At 34.9% G+C, this 21,151-nt stretch overlaps 1 protein-coding gene across 1 annotated transcript in view; it reads right to left on the reverse strand.

Moving 5' to 3' along the window:
- Positions 1-2,013: 2,013 nt before the first annotated feature.
- Positions 2,014-21,151, reverse strand: part of LOC129000798 (nephrin-like) — a 266,506-nt gene continuing 247,368 nt past the window's right edge. The window contains exons 2-13 of the mRNA XM_054427809.1: positions 16,022-16,154; positions 15,480-15,679; positions 14,487-14,600; positions 13,233-13,436; positions 12,070-12,221; positions 10,180-10,315; positions 8,068-8,198; positions 6,497-6,659; positions 5,090-5,383; positions 3,861-4,172; positions 2,765-2,980; positions 2,014-2,177 (exon numbers count right to left, since the gene is read on the reverse strand). Coding sequence (XP_054283784.1) covers positions 2,014-2,177; positions 2,765-2,980; positions 3,861-4,172; positions 5,090-5,383; positions 6,497-6,659; positions 8,068-8,198; positions 10,180-10,315; positions 12,070-12,221; positions 13,233-13,436; positions 14,487-14,600; positions 15,480-15,679; positions 16,022-16,154 — 2,219 coding nt within the window. The remainder of the gene's footprint in view (positions 2,178-2,764; positions 2,981-3,860; positions 4,173-5,089; positions 5,384-6,496; positions 6,660-8,067; positions 8,199-10,179; positions 10,316-12,069; positions 12,222-13,232; positions 13,437-14,486; positions 14,601-15,479; positions 15,680-16,021; positions 16,155-21,151) is intronic.

Raw genomic sequence — 21,151 nt, forward strand, 5'->3', positions numbered from 1 at the left:
GAGGGGAGTATCTCAGTAGAACAGGTAACAGGTAGTAGTGACTGCAACAGAAAATACATGGGTCAGTCAGTGAGGGGAGTATCTCAGTAGAACAGGTAACAGGTAGTAGTGACTACAACAGAAAATATATGGGTCAGTCAGTGAGGGGAGTATCTCAGTAGAACAGGTAACAGGTAGTAGTGACTGCAACAGAAAATACATGGGTCAGTCATTGAGGGGAGTATCTCAGTAGAACAGGTAACAGGTAGTAGTGACTGCAACAGAAAATACATGGGTCAGTCAGTGAGGGGAGTATCTCAGTAGAACAGGTAACAGGTAGTAGTGACTGCAACAGAAAATACATGGGTCAGACAGTGAGGGGAGTATCTCAGTAGAACAGGTAATAGGTAGTAGTGACTGCAACAGAAAATACATGGATCAGTCAGTGAGAGGAGTATCTCAGTAGAACAGGTAACAGGTAGTAGTGACTGCAACAAAAAATACATGGGTCAGTCATTAAGGGGAGTATCTCAATAGAACAGGTAACAGGTAGTAGTGACTGCAACAGAAAATACATGGGTCAGTCATTGAGGGGAGTATCTCAGTAGAACAGGTAATAGGTAGTAGTGACTGCAACAGAAAATACATGGGTCAGTCAGTGAGAGGAGTATCTCAGTAGAACAGGTAACAGGTAGTAGTGACTGCAACAAAAAATACATGGGTCAGTCAGTGAGGGGAGTATCTCAGTAGAACAGGTAACAGGTAGTAGTGACTGCAACAGAAAATACATGGGTCAGTCATTGAGGGGAGTATCTCAGTAGAACAGGTAATAGGTAGTAGTGACTGCAACAGAAAATACATGGGTCAGTCAGTGAGAGGAGTATCTCAGTAGAACAGGTAACAGGTAGTAGTGACTGCAACAAAAAATACATGGGTCAGTCATTAAGGGGAGTATCTCAATAGAACAGGTAACAGGTAGTAGTGACTGCAACAGAAAATACATGGATCAGTCAGTGAGGGGAGCATCTCAGTAGAACAGGTAACAGGTAGTAGTGACTACAACAGAAAATACATGGGTCAGTCAGTGAGGGGAGTATCTCAGTAGAACAGGTGACAATCAGAATACAAACATAACACATCTGTGAGTAGGTTCATGTACCCGGAATATTTACTACGATCAATTATCCTTTCCGTGCGTATAGGAAAGCGTATCACAAATAATGTTAGCTACAAAAATTATGAAAAGTGTTGTAATAAAAAAGTTATATTGTCATTAATGGAATAGCTATTATTAAAAACATTAATGAATTTAACTGAACAGGAATGTCGGTATATAGTAGTTTTAATTAGGATGGCTGCTCGTGTTTTGTAATAATATTTATATTAGCTTTGTTTTTCCAAATATTAGAACGGTGATTTGAGGTTAATTTTACGAATTTAGGAAAATCCCATACAATTCTGATATCTTTTACGTTTTTATAATCAATTCCTAATAACAAAATTTTGTTGACATAATACGTTTACTTACAGACTTAAAATCTCTGAACGTGGTGTCTAAAGTCGACTGCATTATGGTACAATCTGTCAGGTTTGTGAACTCAGTCAATAGTTTGGTATGTCCCATGGAACCTTCGCTGGGCCCACTCTCCTCCTGTAATTTAATGCAGCTTATTACTTCCTAATATGTTACACTTCGTCCTGACTTCTGCTTTTTAACTAATACTAGTGTAGCAAAAAGTGATTTCGCATTTACATTTATAAAACAATTGGCTCTGTAAATCTTTTTGAGAAATATAGTCAAAAAACGTAAGCTTATAGATGGAAATTTTGATATCTTAAATATGACCCAAATATATGGAGAATCTTATTTGTTTAATATTTTCTGGTAAATGAGTTTGTAATTGAGGTAATATTTAAGTTTTCAGAAGTAAAATTGTCAGACACGTTATTCTTCTTCTTATCTATCAATTTCGTAACTACAATTACACACTGTCCTTGAAGATGTAATATTCTTTTCTACCTCATAAATGTTTTTCATGATCTTAAAAATATCATTGTAGGAACATTAAAGATGTTTCTACTATGCATATCACAGTTATGTTTGTTACTTGCCTGGAATTGAGGGATAGGTGGCTTTACTGGTAGTGTGTACAGGCTAGCGTTTTTATCTAGGGCAGATTTCTCCATGATTTGATATTCTGAAAATGTAAACATAATGTGTAAAAGTTAATTTATAAAATAATACAAACTAACTAAAAGTACGGTACGCTTCAGTATTCATCTACCTGCATAGTAATCAAAGAACGCCCTAGGGTGATTCAATATTTCCGAAGTGCACTTTATATAAAAAACCGACAAAAGCTTGGGTTTTTGGAAGATTAACCTTTGTCGTGTATCTAAAATACACGTTCGTATAAGGTTCATGTAAACCTTTATAAATATTATGGCTTATAACAAATCTTTTGAATGTTTGAATTTTTTTTGTTTAATAAGTAGTTGTATGCAATTTTGTCGTTGTTGCTTTTGCTTAACTATTCACATATCAATGGAGTGTTTATGAGTTCACAAGTCCTGAAGTTCAAAGAGGTAGATCTGGAACACCACAAGAAAGCTTGGAATTTGCAACTATGCGTTATTTTAAAATCAAATCTGACATCCCTTTCATCATTATTAATAAAAGGATATTTACGTAATTATCAATCCTAAGTTTATTGAAAGTGGTTATTTTATGATACCAAAGCACACTACACGGCATATTACAGAAATCACGTATGTCTTGTCAAACCTGTGTTGAGAGGTATGATGTCGGGGTTTTTCTCTAAGCTGTCTTGGCTGTCACTGTGTTTGCTGGACTCGATGCTTTGTTTCTCCGCTTGCTGACGACTCCGCTGACGTTGCCTCAGCGCTAGCAGTACTGCCAACGTAACTGTCACCAACGTCACCACGAGCCCCAGCAGTGCGCCTGCCAACGGCGTCAGCGTCTCCAGAACCGGGTTGATCCCTTGGACAGATTTATAACTACTTACACACAGTGAACACAAACCATTCATAATAAATACTCTCAATCAATTAATTTAGACACCACTCAGCCTCTAAATGTTCATAGGGCTTTCCATCACATACAACGATTGAACACAATATTATAATTACAGAACATTAAGTGGCTGTCACGGTATGTGTATGAAACTACGATGTAAACATGCAAGTGGTATTAATTTATTAATATGGTATCAATGTAGTATTAATTTATTCTGTAACTGTTCTACAGTTTTCATTATCATGTTGTTACACGATCTGTTATTCTATTAAGTAAATTTAAATTACTCAGGAGCTAGAATGGAATGAATTATTCATTTCTATTCTAGCTCCTGAGTTGTTATATTCAATGTGATAAATATGTTTACATATCTTATAATCCAATAAACTGCTCAAATATGACACAACTCTTTACATGTTTCAGTTTGTATTCGCCATTGTTTAAACATTGCAGTTGGATGAAGAAATCCTTTCATTCTTTACTAATAAACTTACATACACACATACTCGGACGGGACGATGACGTGTACGAAAACGAATAAAAAGATACAAATAGTCCTACCACGGTGCACGCGACCTGCCCGTGCATTTTTGTAATAGGCCTATTTGTGGTTTTTATTCGTTTCGCAAATGTCTTCGTCCTGACTGTGTATTTGTGCGTATACGTTTATTATTAAACAGTGACAAGGATTTCTACATCCAACTGAAATGTTTTCACAATGGTGGATACAAGCCGAAACATGTAAACAACTGTGTAAATTTCATTATTTTGCACATAGATATCAGTTTTACATTAACTATTTAAATTCAGCATCCAAAATAAGCTTTTCTACAAATCTGCTCACTTGGACCCGTGTCGCTCATATGTCTCTCGGCAGTTTTGACAGCGTACGCGTGGAGATGGGCAGTCGCACTTCGACCTTTGCTGTTATACGCGTACATCACAATGTCAAAACTGATGCCTTCTTCCAGACCTCCTACGTTGAACCATGGCTCCTTTGACGTTAGATTTCTCACAAGCTCGCGCTTCTCCGCTGCATAGACCTCTATGATGAACTGTTGCTCCAAGCCACCATCGAACCCATCTTCACATTCGATTTGCAGTGAATCCGACGTCTGATTCGTTATTGAACAGTTTTGCAAGCTGTCTGGATTACCTGTGACGAATAAATAGTTAATTGGTAATATATGACTGATGCACGTCTAAATATTTGGGTTTGTACCACGAAAACTATAAAAATACCGGTATGGATCATAAACATAAACAAATGACGTTTTTGGCCCTAAAATGTACATTATTTATCATTGCTTAAATGGAACTGCCAAAACATATGTTCAATGCTGTTAGTATGGGATTCGGGCTAACAACGTCGTTTGTTTACGTTTATGATCCATACCGGTATTTTTCTAGTATTCGTGGTTTGTACATAGAATGATAATTACAGGTTTAGAAAGGTTACAGAATTTTAATTCAATTTGTGATTGGAAAGCCGGGTCATGACTCAAAAGATGACTTTAGCTCGGTGTCCAGTTCAGGATGATGGATGGTTATTGCCAGTGGCGTCAGTCCAGGATTCTCTTGAACCTATAGATTTTGTCCTATCTGTCCAATAACCTTTAGGTGAGTTTGTAATATTGGTTTGGAAAACACTTCATCGATCATTAATATATCAATGATTTACCGGTAAACCCTTAGTCCTTTTATTGCTCGATGTTTTAATATTATACTTATCTTAGCGTTTGATTTAAACTACAACATTTATTTTGGTTGGACGTAACATACGATTAGGTTTCAAATGTAAATTATTGGAACAAAAAACTTATCTTAATTTTTAATCCTTAAGAACATCATTTTCTTATGGAACCATTGAGAATTGAAAGTATAAATTGTTTACGTTCCAAACATTACTAGTACAACATACTTATCTTTATTAAAATCGATCTAAGATTAATTTTGCATAAGTTATTGATAATGAAATTTGAAATCCCTCCAAGCCAGTGTTACATATTTGGCCTGTCTTTCGATACCATGGAATACATTTTTTGTACAAGTTAAGTATACCGGGCAGCTCACCTGAAGGGGTCAGCACGAAAGCACAAGGTGTTCTCATGGAGCCCACGTCGTTGGTTGCCAGACACAGAAGTGTGCCGTACTCGTCCACAGCTCTAGGAGTGAACGTCAACACACTGCGGGTACCATCTGACGTCACCAGGTTTGGCTGAAGCGCTGTGAGGCGCTTAGAACCTTGCAGCTTCCAACTGAACATGACGTCAGCTGGGTTAGCGTCTACGTCACATTGCACTTTGGTAGTCTCGTTGCGCCCCACCCCTAGTGACGCCGACCTGGGGCTGTTACATAACGGTGCGTCTGAAAATACATAGAAACGTTGGTAAAACATTCTTTTAGTAGATAATTATAGAAAAAATACATTCATATAGATGAATGAATATTAATAGTCATATACTGTATTAGTTATTTTCAATCGTTGAAAAATACAAGGAATTATCACTTTAGTTCCTGCCTAAAGGAGGTTTGAGTCATATTTTTTTTACGAATATAATATCACGTTTGTTTAAAAATTAAAAGTAAGATTTGAAAGTGGGGTTGTTCAAAGTTAGATAGCCTAGTAAACAGACTCCAACATCAAACTTAGCTGTTATGTGATGTTGCAACCGATCGTAGTTTCTCACAAAAGTTTGCAGTCATGAGGTTTATAGTCGCAACTTAATGCTAAACAACAAAAGCCCGTACACAGAATTTTTGTTTCAAATTATTCAAATTAAATAGATACAATGTTAACAATATCATAAGTAGTAAAAATACCATATAATTATGTACAAAGATTAATAAAAGACGAGCGTTAATTTGGATACAATTGTCTTTGTTATAAAGTTCAAATTAATGATCCTTTGAATTAAATAGACAAGCTAGTGGTTGTTACTATCAATACTAATGTATAGACATTTTATCAACATTAAATTCCAAATACAAACATTTTGTAATGGAAAAAATGAACAAAAATTATAGAATACCCCTATGTATTAGTTTGTTTCGTATTATTTTGTTATAAAGCAAACTTTAAAACATAAGAATTCGATGTTAATTTTATAGAAGACAGTAACGTACATGTAGGTGCGTATGTTAAGTTAAAGGTGTGACTGAATAAGATCACTTTTTTCAGTCTAGATTAGTTATAAAAAAAATAATAATAATATTTACACCAAGCTGGTCAATCATGGGACAATTAATAATGTAGTGAATGTTTTCATGCCCGAATCATCATAACTGGCAGGCACTTTAACTACACAATCGCCCAGTCTGTTTCCTACAACACTGCACCACACATACAGCAAAAGTCGTAATATGTTAAAGGTTAGCCGCACTGTATGTAACTGCTCACTATATTTACACCCAATAGACAAGCTGCTTTTACGCGTAAGATCATTATTTAATAATTGGACTTTTCACATGTAAACGTACATTTAACGTCAAGTAGGATGGGGTTGCTCTCGCCGTCTCCCTCAGTGTTGCTGGCGACACAGGTATAGATTCCAGCTCTCTCCCTGGTCACCGCTTGCAGGAATAGGCTCTGGTTGTTGATTAGAAACATCCCAGACCCCACGTTGTTGTGCAGAGTTTCTCCCTAAACATCAACACAAACCCAAGGTACAAACACCATCGACAACATTTGTTGCGGCAAATTTGTATTGGAAATATAAATAAATAGAATGTGTAATACTGTATTTAAAATACGCTGACCATAAAATATAAAATCTGCCTAAATCAGCCCAACGTATAAGTATTAACTCAATGGTGTTATAAAATTACATTTCAAAATACTGTAATAAGTTCATGAACTATACCAAATTTAAAACAACATAAATTAACCACAAAATTCTCTCCTATAAATATGTAGGGTGAGTGCACCAGTGAATGACCGGTTAAGGTTGACTTTCTACTTGTAAACGACATGGGAAAATATACTACTAAGCTACATTGTACGAAATCGTTAAAATGTATTGCCCATATTTCCCTGTACTTCCCGATGATACAACTTAATGCATTATGTTAAAAGAAATTATCGAAAAATACAATTTTTTGCCCTAAGTCATCACACCAGTGAATGACCGCATATTATATAACAATTTTAAAATTATATTAAACCTCCTCCTTTTCACCGAATGGCCCCCGTTCAATATTTTCGCATCAAAGCTGTAAACACTGTAGTGAAAAATAACGATATCAGGGTCGTTAAAATATTGGTTCTAGTGAAGGATCACTTTTTATCTAGGAAATGACCGTAAGATTTAACTCACATTCAAACTTTGGTTATAGTGTATCCACATAATTTCTGATGAGATTTTGTGTTTCCTAGCAATGGCTTACTCCATCAGAAAACATTGTCATCAATATTAATAAAGAAAATTGACTCAAATCCAGTTAATGAACGAAACGGTCATTCACTGGTTATACTCTAATTTGTGAACCAGTAATTGACCGGCTGTTAAAATACACGATTGGTTAGGATTTTGATCTTTAAATGAGTACAGAATTATACCTTAACATGTTAACTGTGAATTACATGTAATATATTACAGTTCCAATCAATAATTAAGGAACCATGACAAATTACAACCAACCATGTTTGTGTGAGACGCCATAGTGGGAAGCTTAATAATGAACTGCTTTGAAACATCTAATTTTGTTTTTGTTACAAAAGGATGATTGACACTTTCTTTTTTAATAAGTCAAAGAGTGTATATTAATAAGACCTCAAAGTAACTTTTAAAACTGTTTGTGATAGACTAGGAAAAACAGAAAGCCTGATATGATGTTTTTTATACAAATCGGTCATTCACTGGAGGGTGGTCATTCACTGGTGCACTCACCCTACTAGGATAAATTGAAATTATCTGTCAATGATAAAAGTTTATCATTTACACATTAAATTTTAATTTATACAAACTATGAAAATTTATTTTAATTTTCCTATGATGAGTTAACTGTACGATTTTAAGGTTACCGAAGGATATACTCATCAAATTGTGTACCTTGTGTCTCCATGTAACTTTGTAGACCCACGGATTGGACTTAATGTTGCACTCAAAGATCACATCCATGCCTTCGACCACGGAACTGACATTCTGGTTATTGCCTAGCTCAAGAGTTACCACGGGAACATCTGCAAATGCATCAAGTATAATATTGCAATGAATACACATATTTTATTTTATTATTATTTTACTGTCCAGGTTTCATAACGTCACTTATTTGACTACATTAGACAACTTTAAAAACTAGCGTTTAAATAACGAATGACTTTTTCTCATTAAAAATTCCCTCTGGTACCCTATGCATAAATACTAACGGAAGATGGGTTGAATCATATAGCGTATCTATTTATCTCCTTCTTCGTCGAAAGTATTTTAATTATATGAAGTCCAAAAAAACTGCATATACATCACCCTCATCAACCCCTAATAATGTTTAAAGTATATTAGCCATGTAAGGGGTTTTATTACTCATGACGTTGCCGTTCCTTAACTACTCCAACAGTCGGCGTGTCAAGTGGTGGGTCTCTCAAGGGTTCGGTTGTATCAGCCCATCTACCGCTCAAGTGGCTATAAAAATCTTTTACTCAAGCCTTATATGAAATAGCATCACTACTAGTACTCTCTAGGCTACTACAGCAGTGGGAGTGTCACGTGATGGGTCCCCAGGGGATGCTGTTTTATTACTTTTAACCCCTAAAGTGTCTGTATGAAGCTTTTATCCAAGCCAGATGCCTTATTGCAATAGCATTACTATTTTTCAGCTAATCCAGCAGCAAGTGTGTTCAGTGATGGGTTCTAGGAGTTTCCGTCTTATCATTCTATTAACTACTAGACTACAGTAGTTATTAAACATATTGTTAACAATCAGACAATATCAGGTATGCCTACTGATGTGTCTCTAGGCCCCCATTACTCTAAAAGTACTAGAGTATTACTATATCAATCCTTCGCGTGTTTACAAGATATTTTAAAAGCTTATTTACATGAAATACAGATTCACACAGTTTATCACTCGTTCATGTTTTAAATAAACCACATGTTTTACATTAAACCACGAGTTTTACATTCAATTGTTTTATTGTCCTGTAACCAACTTAGCAATGGTCAAGTCAAGTCAAGTGGGAGGTCTCAAGTCCCCAGAGGCCATTGACTTATCACCCCATCTGCCTCAAAAGCGCCTCTGAATGCTATCAGTCCCAAGAGACACTTGCTTTACTGCACCACTACGTCCCTAGAGTTGGCACTAAAATGTTATCGCAGTCATACGTTACACAAACATCAGCCAGTTACTCGAAATTTATCTTCCTTGAATTTAATATGTTTACATTTTAAGTATGGATTTGAAATTGGGACTATTATGGTTATATACAATTAATATATTTGACTTGGTGGTAGCTATATTTAAACTAAAGCGAGTATGATAAACAGTTTTTATGTGATAAACTTATAAAAATTATTATATACTTTTGGTTTTCTCATTTATTAAAAGACTAAAGATTCTATCTACATTTGATGGAAGCGTAATCGTGTACTTTGCCTTTTCTATTTTAAAACATTGAAAAAATTGCACATACTTAATTTAGCTTAAAATTGCAATATTACTTTTGGTATTTAATCTTGCGTGACCTTTAAGTAAACTATGCAATTTTCGATGAGGTGTTTTTGGGCACTATCTGATTGTTAACAATATGTTTAATATAAAAGTTTATTGTTTTAATGTATGTATTCTGATTAATTAAATATCATTTGGCACAAAGAAGTAATATATAGCTATTATTTGCAGGCTTAGCCTGTTTTCGTGGAAGATTTTGTTACAAAACCTTTTAACATTTGATGTGAAAACATCATTGTCAACGCACATTATAGTACACAAAATCATAAATAATTTTGATATATTTGATTTATTATAAGTTGTCTTGTGATTTCTACATAAATATGTTTATTCCTTTACCCCTAGTAACTAGGACTGGTATTGAGCAATATCAATTATTACTGCTCCATACACTTAGATAACTGATTTAGCCCAGAGGGAATCTGTTGTGCCTGTTGTTTTACCCTGATGAAAGCATATTACTAATTAATTAGATGTTCAGGTTTGCTTTGACTCACGATGAATGTTGAGTTTCCAACCATCCTCGACAATGTGAGGGGTTGTTCCGACCCTGCAAGTAAGGAACTTCCCGGAATCTTCCATCCCTGGGACAAAGGACAATGAGCTAATAGTCACGTTCTCGTCCTTTGTCGTCTGCAACAATACAAATCTCTCTGCTTCAAACTACGCAGCAATGAGGTCGGAGGTATTGCTTTGGCATACATAAGTAAAATCAAACGATTACGTCACAAAAAAAAACTATACTCATTTTGTACTTTCTAAACTAAGTCGTGTCTCATTTGTTTGAATTGATAGAACGATTGTTAATACATAATATTTAAATTAATAATGGTTAAAAAGGAAATCTGATAGTAGCCTTGCATCAACATACATTTACAGACACTAAGATACAATTATTTTGCGAGAACCAATAAATTTAATTGTAAGGTGAAATACAATGATAAATATACACTCTTCTTTGAAACTATGCTACATTAATTGATACTAGAGGTCGTCCAGTGGTCGAAACTCGACCAAAAATATGTGATGGACAGACTTCTCTATTTTCACCCCAAGTTGTAAATAAAACATGTGATGATTGGAACTTCTTTTATTTGTTTCGATTTTCTGTTTATATTTCAATGTTATTTTGTCACCAGCATAGCAACCCGTAAAGCCCATGTTAATTTTTTTAAATTTCAAATTCATTTTTTATGCTTATTTTAGGGCCTATTTTAATTTATCTGCACATCTACACGAAAATATCTTTCTAACAGTGTGCGTAGATTTTCTCTGCTATGCACCCGAGCCGAGAAAAAGTGTTTTAAAGAAACATGCTTGCCTATTAATATATAGATAGAAGATAGATTGATTGTATCTTTTTTATTACAATTATAATTACAACCTTCCTGACCCTCTCCCTCGAGTGGATTCGTCCCACTCGATATTATTTGTTGAGTTCATTGCTGCAATAATAATGGAAAGTATATTTTCGCGAATTTCACCATTATCTAGGATAAAAAAAACCCAACAAGCACAATAAATAAAATCATACAATATGGGTTTTCAGTGTAAAGTGTGATCCGGTTGCTGCTGTACTATTTACACTATGTTTAAGCAAAAATCACAACAATCAGATTAAATGAGTTCGCGAACCAGCATGATCGAACCACGGAAACGGGGTTTTATAAAAGGGTTTTCTCATTTCTATCTTTTTAAAGAGCATGAAAAACAGATGATTTAATATGTCAAAGTGTTTTTGTACGGTTATTGGTAACGTAGAAAATTCAAAAGATTGTAAATTTAAAATTCCCATGTTATTCTTATGGAGAATATTGTAAAATGTTTTAGTTTGCTTATTAATGGATATATTTTGATAGAACTTGGCAAATGTATTTATTTTATACTAAGCTATTAATATTTTACAAAAAATAACTTTCTTAGTTTCCTTGTAGCAGCAAACCTAGGTGCTTGTTAAACATAATGTAAATTAAATAGATTCATTGAAAATCAATTCAGACAAATGGAAATTCGCTTAGTCGGCAGGTTTGCTGTGGCGGGGATATTTTAGTTACTGTTTATCACTACTCATGACTTATAAAAGATATTATTTTTAAGTTTATAACCTCTCATTGTCACTGACAATACTGTTGAGTAAGTATACAATGCTCCTAGGTGAATCTTTTAAATTTTAAGAACTAAACTGAAGTGGCTAAGTTGTTAAAAAAAAGTCGTATGTGAAATATATAATGTGTACCTATAAAATATTTTTGCTCAAGTGACTTCCTTATAGCCTAATTTACGTTTGTTTTTTAGGTCAATTCCAATAAATTAATGCTTGGTCAATATTTGGCCATTATGATTAAATTCTACTAAACTGTTTTACTTTCTCCGCAAAACTGACTTACCGACTGTCTGGAAGTCTTGAGCTGGTTGCTGCCCTTCCACCAGGTGATACGTGGTGGAGGTCTTGCTCCAACAGCCTCACAAGACACATCTACCCTCTGTTCCGCCGAGAACGATCGGTTCTCTCCAAGTATCTTTACCCACAATGGCTTTACTAGAACATGTTACAGAAACATTAAAATCATAATCCTTTGTGCAACACTATACGGGCCCCCCCCTCGGCTTAAAAGTAACGTTCATCCCCCCATTACTTTTTAACTGCTTGAGATAAATCGCTTTGCGGAAATCTTCTTAGATATGAGGGGCTACAATAATGATTGTGAATTTAAATTTTTTTACGAGTAGGGGTAAGGGGATATGTCTCCTTAGGGGTAGTAGTTTTTCAAATACACGGGACGCAATTTGTAGTTTTGTGACCCGACGTACCCTAGCCAACCCCCAAGTCCCTCATATTCTTTCTTCTGGGTTCTATGGCCAGCATACTTCTTTTGCTGGCTCTTCTTTCTTCTTAGTTTTTATTTTAGAGAACTCTTCTTCTCTTGTCCCTTCCTTCGCACCTTTTTCAGCCGAACCTCAGTGGTGTCAAGCGATCCATGCCGAAGAGGCAATTGCCACCGGGCTCCCCAGCGGTGGTTTGTACGGAGCAACTCCAGAAGCTGCACCAGTAGTATTTCAGGGGTTAGCTAATCAAGATTAAGACACATATCTCAATGAAGCCCCAAAGAACAGAGAAACATCAGGACCAAATGTGGGTCCGAATGTCGAGACGGGTGTGGCGAAGGGTCCTAGAGGTGCACCGGTCACTTCGCTCTTGGCAGAAAAACATTAAAAGAAGGCTAAAGGTTCAGCCTGTAGGTCTGAGGAGGGTAAAGACGAGGAATATCTAAACAAACACCTTAAAACTCTGCGAACCTACCTTATATCTCACCTACCTTATATAGTGGCTTTTAAACTTGCACTTTAGAAGTCAACCTCTCATGCACATATATACTACTGTGTAATAATAAAGTTTAGTGTACACAATTATAAACCTGATCAAACTAAACATTTGTATATTGTTTTCCATGTTATGGTCTCAATTTGGTAGATTTTATCATTTTCGTGATTTAAAACTTAACTTTTAAGCATGAAACAGCATTATGATCACGTAATACATTGTGCTTACAGTTCATCCTGACACTGAGGTTGGCAGACAGCGGATGGACCTGATTGTTGTTGGACGCTTGACACGTGTAAGTGTCGTGTATACTTTGCCGCTTGAGGTTCTCTAGATGCAGCGTGTTGCGGACTCTTCGCTCAGACAACACCTCGTACGAGTTGTCAATAAGCTCGCTGTTCCTCCACCACGAGACTCGTGGCTGCGGCCTCCCTGTTTAAATACATTTTAAATTAGCACAAATAATTTGTATTTTTTTATCTGGGCACATTTTATTCCAAATGTTATAGTATTAGGTAAATATATATTAGGTATGTTTTTATACTACTAAATATTAAACTATTTCAAAGGTTTTAATTTCTTTCAGAATCTTTATCAAGAATCCTTTATTACTTTTTCAAAGATCCAATTAATCTGTATGCTTTTGAGGAGACCTCGTCATTGTCTAGATCACTATCGTAATTAATTATAAAACTTATTATAGACTATTTTAAGCTAAATCTTTTGGTCATAACCAACTTTGCACTGTTTCTGGTCTTAATATAGGCCTACTGAGTAATTTAGTTTTTTTTTCTCATCAAAAGTTTATTTTGTGTTAGTTTAGATCCTCAACAATTATTCTTGGGTATTATACAAAAGCCATACATGCGTATTTTTCGTATTATCATTTCAATGTATAACGCACTTAATCATTATTTAGATAAAAGGGCTGCTTATTATTTATGAACCATAGTACCATAGTAGTAGGCATTTAAACAAGCTACAAACAAATGACTGGTCATAACCCGTTAAACCGCAAAGTGCGAACTCTATGTAAACAGCGGTAAATGAAAGGCAATTAATAAAACGGGCAATATACGCTCCTTACGGCTTTACTCTAATTGGGAGGAGCTGATTAATTGGACAGTGAGTCCCTGGTGTTTACACATAACATACTGACCACCTTTATTGCTTGGCAGACGGCCACACGTATAACTGCTGGTTTACTAACCGCGCTTCAATTTATTATGATTCGTTGGCTACGATTTATTTGGTTGAAACTGTAGTATTCTAGTTTACTTTTAATAAAAATTAATTATCACAAAAATACTTGGTTATAACGATAACATGAATTTAAAATCGAGAAAAACATTATTTCATGCCATACAAATTCTAGACACTTGACAACCATCGTGGTATGGGTTATCAATGACTTGTTTACTAAAACAAACAAGTACTATTATTTCTATTGTGTCAACAACAACTAGAAATCGTTATACTTGCCTCCCGTAGCCACACAGGTAATATTGACAGAGGCCCCCTCGTTGAAAGGCCCCAGGAATCTCTCTTCTACCGGCTCACCTTTGTCGTTTACCACAGTTATCTTCTCTGGCGGCACTGCAAAACACACCATTACCATTACCATACCAGATGTCTGGATTGATCTTGTTAGATAAAATTTACTTTTAAAAATTAAATAAACTAATATTTATAATATTTACACTCCATGGTGGCCGCATTCAAACTCAAAAGTCCATTGCAGTAGTAAAGTATTCCTCGATGGAATAGAAACACTTCCTACTCAGCCAATGTTTTAGCTTAACTTTAAAAGGATCAAGAAGGAGTTCTTTAATGTCGAGGGGCATTCTATTGTAGAGCTTGTGTGTCAATACTAGAAAGCAGTCTTTGGTCTTTGAGAGCCTACACCTCGGGACATCAAAATTCCTTGCAGAGCGCAGGTTGTAATTGTAGAATTGGTCACGTGCATGAGATATAGGCATATACTCATACAAGAAGGATTTTTTGGACATTTCCCATCACTAACAATAATAAACATCATCATAACATCATTTTACGGCAATTTGGATCCGAAACCTGATCTCGTCCTCAACTGTGAAAGAATATAAAACATAAAGAAATTAGTGAACATATACAGCCAAAGCTGACAAATCTGAAATAAAACATCCAAGGAACTAGATACTGTAGTAGACCAGTAAATGATAGCACCTAAAGCATTCAAAACTAGGAACGCAAACCCTGAAAGGTTATATAAATGGTTCAAATGGAGGGTAGATAAACACAAAAGATATCTCTGCACAATATGGTTGTTCACGTAAGATGGTTTACTGGCTATATGTTTTAATTACTTTTGATTCGGAAAATACTTTTTCAAGAGTATTTTCTTTTCCTGGGAATGGCTGATTCCATGCACCTTACTCTATGAACCTTCTCCCTCAACCTACTCTATAGATTTATAAAAGGTCAAGTCGTACTTACTGATGACTGTAAAATTGACTTTGGCATTCCTAGTAGGTGACTTTTGGAAGTCAACCCTGCAGCGGTAGACCCCGGCATCCGTCTCCTTGACCGGAGTGAGACGTAGCTCAGCCGGTGTGGAGTCTGGGAGGAACTTGGCTCGTGTACCGAGGACAGCCACATCTGACCAATGGCGGGGCTTGTCATCCCTCACGTCGTAGCTACAAACACCAATCATTACACATCACATGTATCGTACTCAGTACTCATGTCCAGTGTAGCACTCCACTAGCACATTGAGAGGCAATAGTGGGTCTTGTTGGCTTTTACAATAATACTTGGAGCAGAGTTATGTTGCTCATTTTACACTCCTACCATTTAAGAAAAATTGAAAATTAATTTCGGACTGAACCTGTTTTTAATAGATGCATTTTATTTAAATTTACTGTTTTTAACAGGCGAGCAAGTGTTTAAGTGAAGGTAGTATAAGTGAAGGTAAATTTAAATTTATATATAAGCAATGGTAATAGTTGTGTAAACCTTTTACTGATATAAGTCCTTACCTGTATATGGGTTTCTTGGTGTCATTCTTGTACCAGATGACGAGGAGGGCGCTGTCATCTCTGGAGGGAGGCCTGAGGTCACATGGGATGCCTGCTCTGTAGCCAGACACTGCCTGAGCGTCCGAGGTGGGAACTGCAACATACCAATACAACTCTCTCAGTACTACAACAGGTGAAGTGTAAAACTGCAATTTTTATAATTGCAAACACCCACTGATTAAAAAACATTTCTTTATATACAATTATGTTTCTTTAAATAAAATGTTAAATAATACACCGACACTAGATTAACACACACAAAAAACACATAATATATACATTTGGATTCTTACGATTTGATCAGTTGCGTGGAATATAAATTGTGAAAAAATTTTCTAACCAACTAAAAAAGTATAATAATAGTTTATTTATCCATCTTGAGTATTTAAGAGTTTACCCACATGATAAAAATCGCATTTTCAAATTACTCTTTCGATTTTAGCCGAAGGCTTTCTATGAGTATAACTAGGACTATAACTATCATTAAATCAACTAGTTACCCAGGGAAGGGATTTTATTTTTTGTATAATTTGATTCTTCGGTATTATATCGACGCTAAAACTAACGTTGATTTATATTACTTCCATTTCTATAATCGGTATTTGAAAGTATTAACTATGTTAATTTAAAAATATTAACTATATTCAATTTAATTATGCTATCATCTGCTATATACTGAATAAGGTATATTTAGCTAGAATAGGTTATACAAATAAAATGGCCAGGCTATACTTTTTTAATGTAGTAACCTTAAAACACAAACAAAGCAGTTCAAAAGGGAATGGGAAATTGTTTTAAGAAAATTATAATTTTAAATATTACTGCTTTAAGGTAATTTTAAATTGCAAAAGCTCCACAAATTACGGTAAAATATCTTTAAATATCAAGTCGAGAACACCTGCTGTTTTTGTTTGATTTAAGTTCGCTTTTTAGTTTCACTTAAAATAAATATAAACATACAAATAAAATTCCAGTCACCCTTTTTTCAAGAAGAATGTTATCCCTCAATGTAGATTTATCTCAAAGACTGTATTGCGTTGCTTACAGATAGCTTTGCAAGTATGTGAATCTGAGCTCTTTGTGTGTTCACTGTCCAGTCCAGTCTGAAAAACTTCAACATTTCATAAACTGAATATTTCCTTATACATTCCAGAGTCTGGAGATTACACTTGGCTTGATTCTTATTTATGTATTGTACAGTTAATTAAGAGCATATTTTACTATGGTAATTAATTCAATTTCCATTTTCAAACTGTTCAAATGTAACATTTGTGGCATTACCTTTGTTCGCAATACATACAAACGTGTCTGCTTGATATAAAACCCTACATTGACAAGGTGGTTTCGATTTTAGTACTCATTTAGATCGATCTTTTTCTAGGATTGTAAACTATTTATGGTTTATTTGTCTTCAACACTAAACAACAAAACTATCCCTAATGAAACCCAAAACATAGTTGGTAAAACAGTCTTACTTCGGTAACTTGGTTTCAATAATAAATGTTAATTAATGTTTGAATATAATGTTTATCAATGAATAAGAATTATTATTTTTTGAACAACCAATAAACTTACTATTTTGAAACTTACAGTAGGCCAAAGCTGTAATCTCCCGATGGCAATAGTAACATATGGTTCTCCTTTATCATCCCAAACCAGGCGCTCAGTGACGCTCAATTATGTTTACGTTTACTGTATAAATAGTTTTACATTTAGTTTGATAACTGCCAACTAACATTGAACCATTTGCATGCAATTTACTCTAGTAGAATACATTTTCGTGTCAACAAAATGTATATGGAATTAAACGGATTGTTAAGTTTACACATCACTTACAGAAACTGTATCAAATTAGATTTGTTGCCTACTGCTAGATTAGTGCCCTGCTTTCTACACGGTTGTATACAAACAATATAATGTTCTTCATTATAACTAAATTAAATAACTGATATAATTGTTGATATAATTTTAACTGATATAACATAAGTTTTATTATTTTTGTTCTTGCTTTCTTCCAATAAGTTAGCTGCACTGTAAGTTTTTTTTTTAATTAATTAATTTAATTTTTATTTTTTTAAAGTTTTTTTATTATTTTTTTTATTTTGGCGGTCTCTTAACCTTGCATTTGCCCATCCACATAGACTACAAATATGTGCGTGGAACGTATCCAGCAAAGCAAGGGGTGAGCCGGTACAAAGGTGAACTGTACTGATAAAATGTTTTCGGCAGTGACCATGATCCGAACCCACGACATCATTGCCTTGGACCGACGCTAGGAAGTCCGTGACGCAACCGACTGAGCCACCGACTCACCATCATAACCTGGGTTCTACCCTGAGAGTCTACCTGAGTTCTAACCTGGGAATGGCAAATTTATCCTAGCATATAAAAATGTTGCAATAAATTGCAAGAATATTATATCCAACTTCGCTATGCTTTGTATGAACTAAAATAGAATGCAAAGAGAATATAAAATATGTTGAGGATGGGCTCAAAACCTGTAACATAGAAATGGCAAAAAGTTAGCTTAATTGGTACCGGGTTTATGTAGTTTAAAATCTTGTTTGACCTGTGACATACACATATTATTTATCAAAGAGTAACTGACTTAATGTACTATGCCATCAACTATAACTAAAATGTTTGCTAAGTATATTTTCAGTCACTTCGGCAATGCACTGTACATATGAAAACATCACGTATGAGTGTTATTACGTTTGTGAAAGATCGCATTGTAAACACATTTTTAAGACCTATAAAAGATGACAATACGATGTACTTTTGAATGACACGGCCAAACCCCTGCAGCATTGTGTTAGTTAAATGTAAGACGGACAATGCAGCTACTTCAAGATGTATCCAGTGTTCTCTTCTGTAATGCTGACTCCCCAGAACAGTGATTACCCAGAGTGGCTGGTCCCCTTGCTGCGAACCCTTCACATCTACACAGACGTGCCTGACACAATAGACATGCAGCCCTCTCTTGTGATTACTGACTGCAGTACTCAATTACCAGTCTAAAGCCTTACCTCTTGTGCACGTCTGCTTCAGCGGTACACTTTACCCTTTACACAGGTGTTACGAACACTCATTCATCATTTCGTAGCAAAAGCAATTAAACTATTCAAATGTAATACCAACCTCAGTAAATTAATTGTACAAACACCGTAATAGAATTAGTATGTAAAAATATAATGTATTAAAACTATGTGGGCCACTCCAGTTCCAGTATGAAGTGGAGTTGGGCCGGATCCAGGAGCGAGTTGCCAGCTGACGCATTGCCGGCACTCCACGTGGTCGGCTAATATTTCATCTCGCCATTTGACTAATTTTCCACATATTTCAAACTCTGGTCAAACAATCTACTTTTAGTTAAACTAACATTGGCTTTTAGTTTTACGATTACTTTCCACTAGGTAATTATAACCGTAGTTTAAATTAATTTAAACGTCTTTTAATATCTAACGATTAACAGTCTATCAATAATGCCCCCGCCACGGGAATCCTGTGAATTTTACTAATTCAATGATAATATAGTATATATCTACTTAAATCCGAAACAGTTTTTCGATTATACATCTTATTATTTCCTTATAATAATTTTGAAAATTAAAACTGTACTAAATAGTCTTATTTACATTTACGTAAATTTACTCTGGTCGAAAGAGGATTGTTAAAGGCCACTAGCTTGTTGAAATATGCAAGTCTCAGAAGCTTGAGTTTCAAAGTAACTATCCGTTCAAGAATGTGTTTGGAAATATTCCTCATGCTTGTCCAACCTACGTCAAAGAGAGGGCTACATCAAAGACTGTGATCCCTTAGGATTGGCTGTGTGCTCTCAAAGGAATCTGTTGTATACATGCTCAGATACGAGTGAAACCGAAATCTGTGAACCGCTCTACAGATTGCATCTCCACTAACAACCATATTAGGATAGAAATGTCGTTGCTCTTTGATAAATTGACGTGAATTAATTTGACCCCAGGGGGTCATCTGAGACATCGTTTATTGAAATCACTAATGTGGATAACGGATGTGTTTTTAATCTGTATAATAGACAATATTGTATAAAGAGCATGCAATAGGCAAATTGCATACACACAAACTAAGTATTTCAGTATGCAAAACATATTATTGTAGTACTTCAAATTTAAAGATAACAACCCTTTTGCGTTCCTATGATTAGAGCAATGTTACAAGCATTGTTGTAAACAATACATTTTTAATATTGCCTATATCACGATTTTGTCGTTTCGTTCACATTTACGAATCGTTCTATTTTAAATTACCTATTAGTTAAGGTGAACAATAATTTATCATGAACCATTCAACAAAACTCCTGATGTTCAATGACTTGTGTCTGATTTTACAGTAACAACTAAGCTAATACAAACATGACTTTATTATTTTTGTTAATCTCCTAGGGCTATCGTTATTTTTGCTAAAGTTTAAGGAATCCCTCAAAGGATGTAATTAAAAATCTATTCCACAATCTAATGTGTTATAAATTATTGTATATTAGAATATTTTTGCAAAAATCTGTATTGTGTATCTCAGTAAATTGTAAATGTTAGTGTTAAAAGTTAATTATTATTATTATACATTGCCGGTTTATTCTTTTATAATCATAATTAACAGTATGATCTAAAAGATTGATGAAATCATTGAATTGTGTGTCACGTTACATTAATCAAATCTATTATATAGAATGTAGAAAGACGCAGACAATGCAAGTCCTGGAAGGTTGACCGGAAACCTCTTTGTCCGATAGTCATTGATCTTAGTCCTCGGTGACAGCTGCGACCTTTCTCAACGAGACACATTACTAAAGTAGTCTTGTCCTCATCTTACAGTCTAGTGATCTATGATTTTTATGATAATAACTGCGGTCTACTTAACATTTTCCTTTATAAATTATCAATTTTCATGTAACATCGAAGTTTATTTAATTATGTTAAGGTAATAGTTATATTGAATCAGTTTACTAACAACTTGTTAACTTTCGTTGCTCATACCATCTAACCTTTCAAATTTTTATACGTTTTTACAGCTTTAAAATATATATAATCTTTTAAAGTATTCATTTTTGAC

Source organism: Macrosteles quadrilineatus, unplaced genomic scaffold (genome assembly GCF_028750875.1).
Source record: "Macrosteles quadrilineatus isolate MER2022 unplaced genomic scaffold, UCM_ALF_1.0 Scaffold_1__1_contigs__length_201487025, whole genome shotgun sequence".
Taxonomy (NCBI): domain Eukaryota; kingdom Metazoa; phylum Arthropoda; class Insecta; order Hemiptera; family Cicadellidae; genus Macrosteles; species Macrosteles quadrilineatus.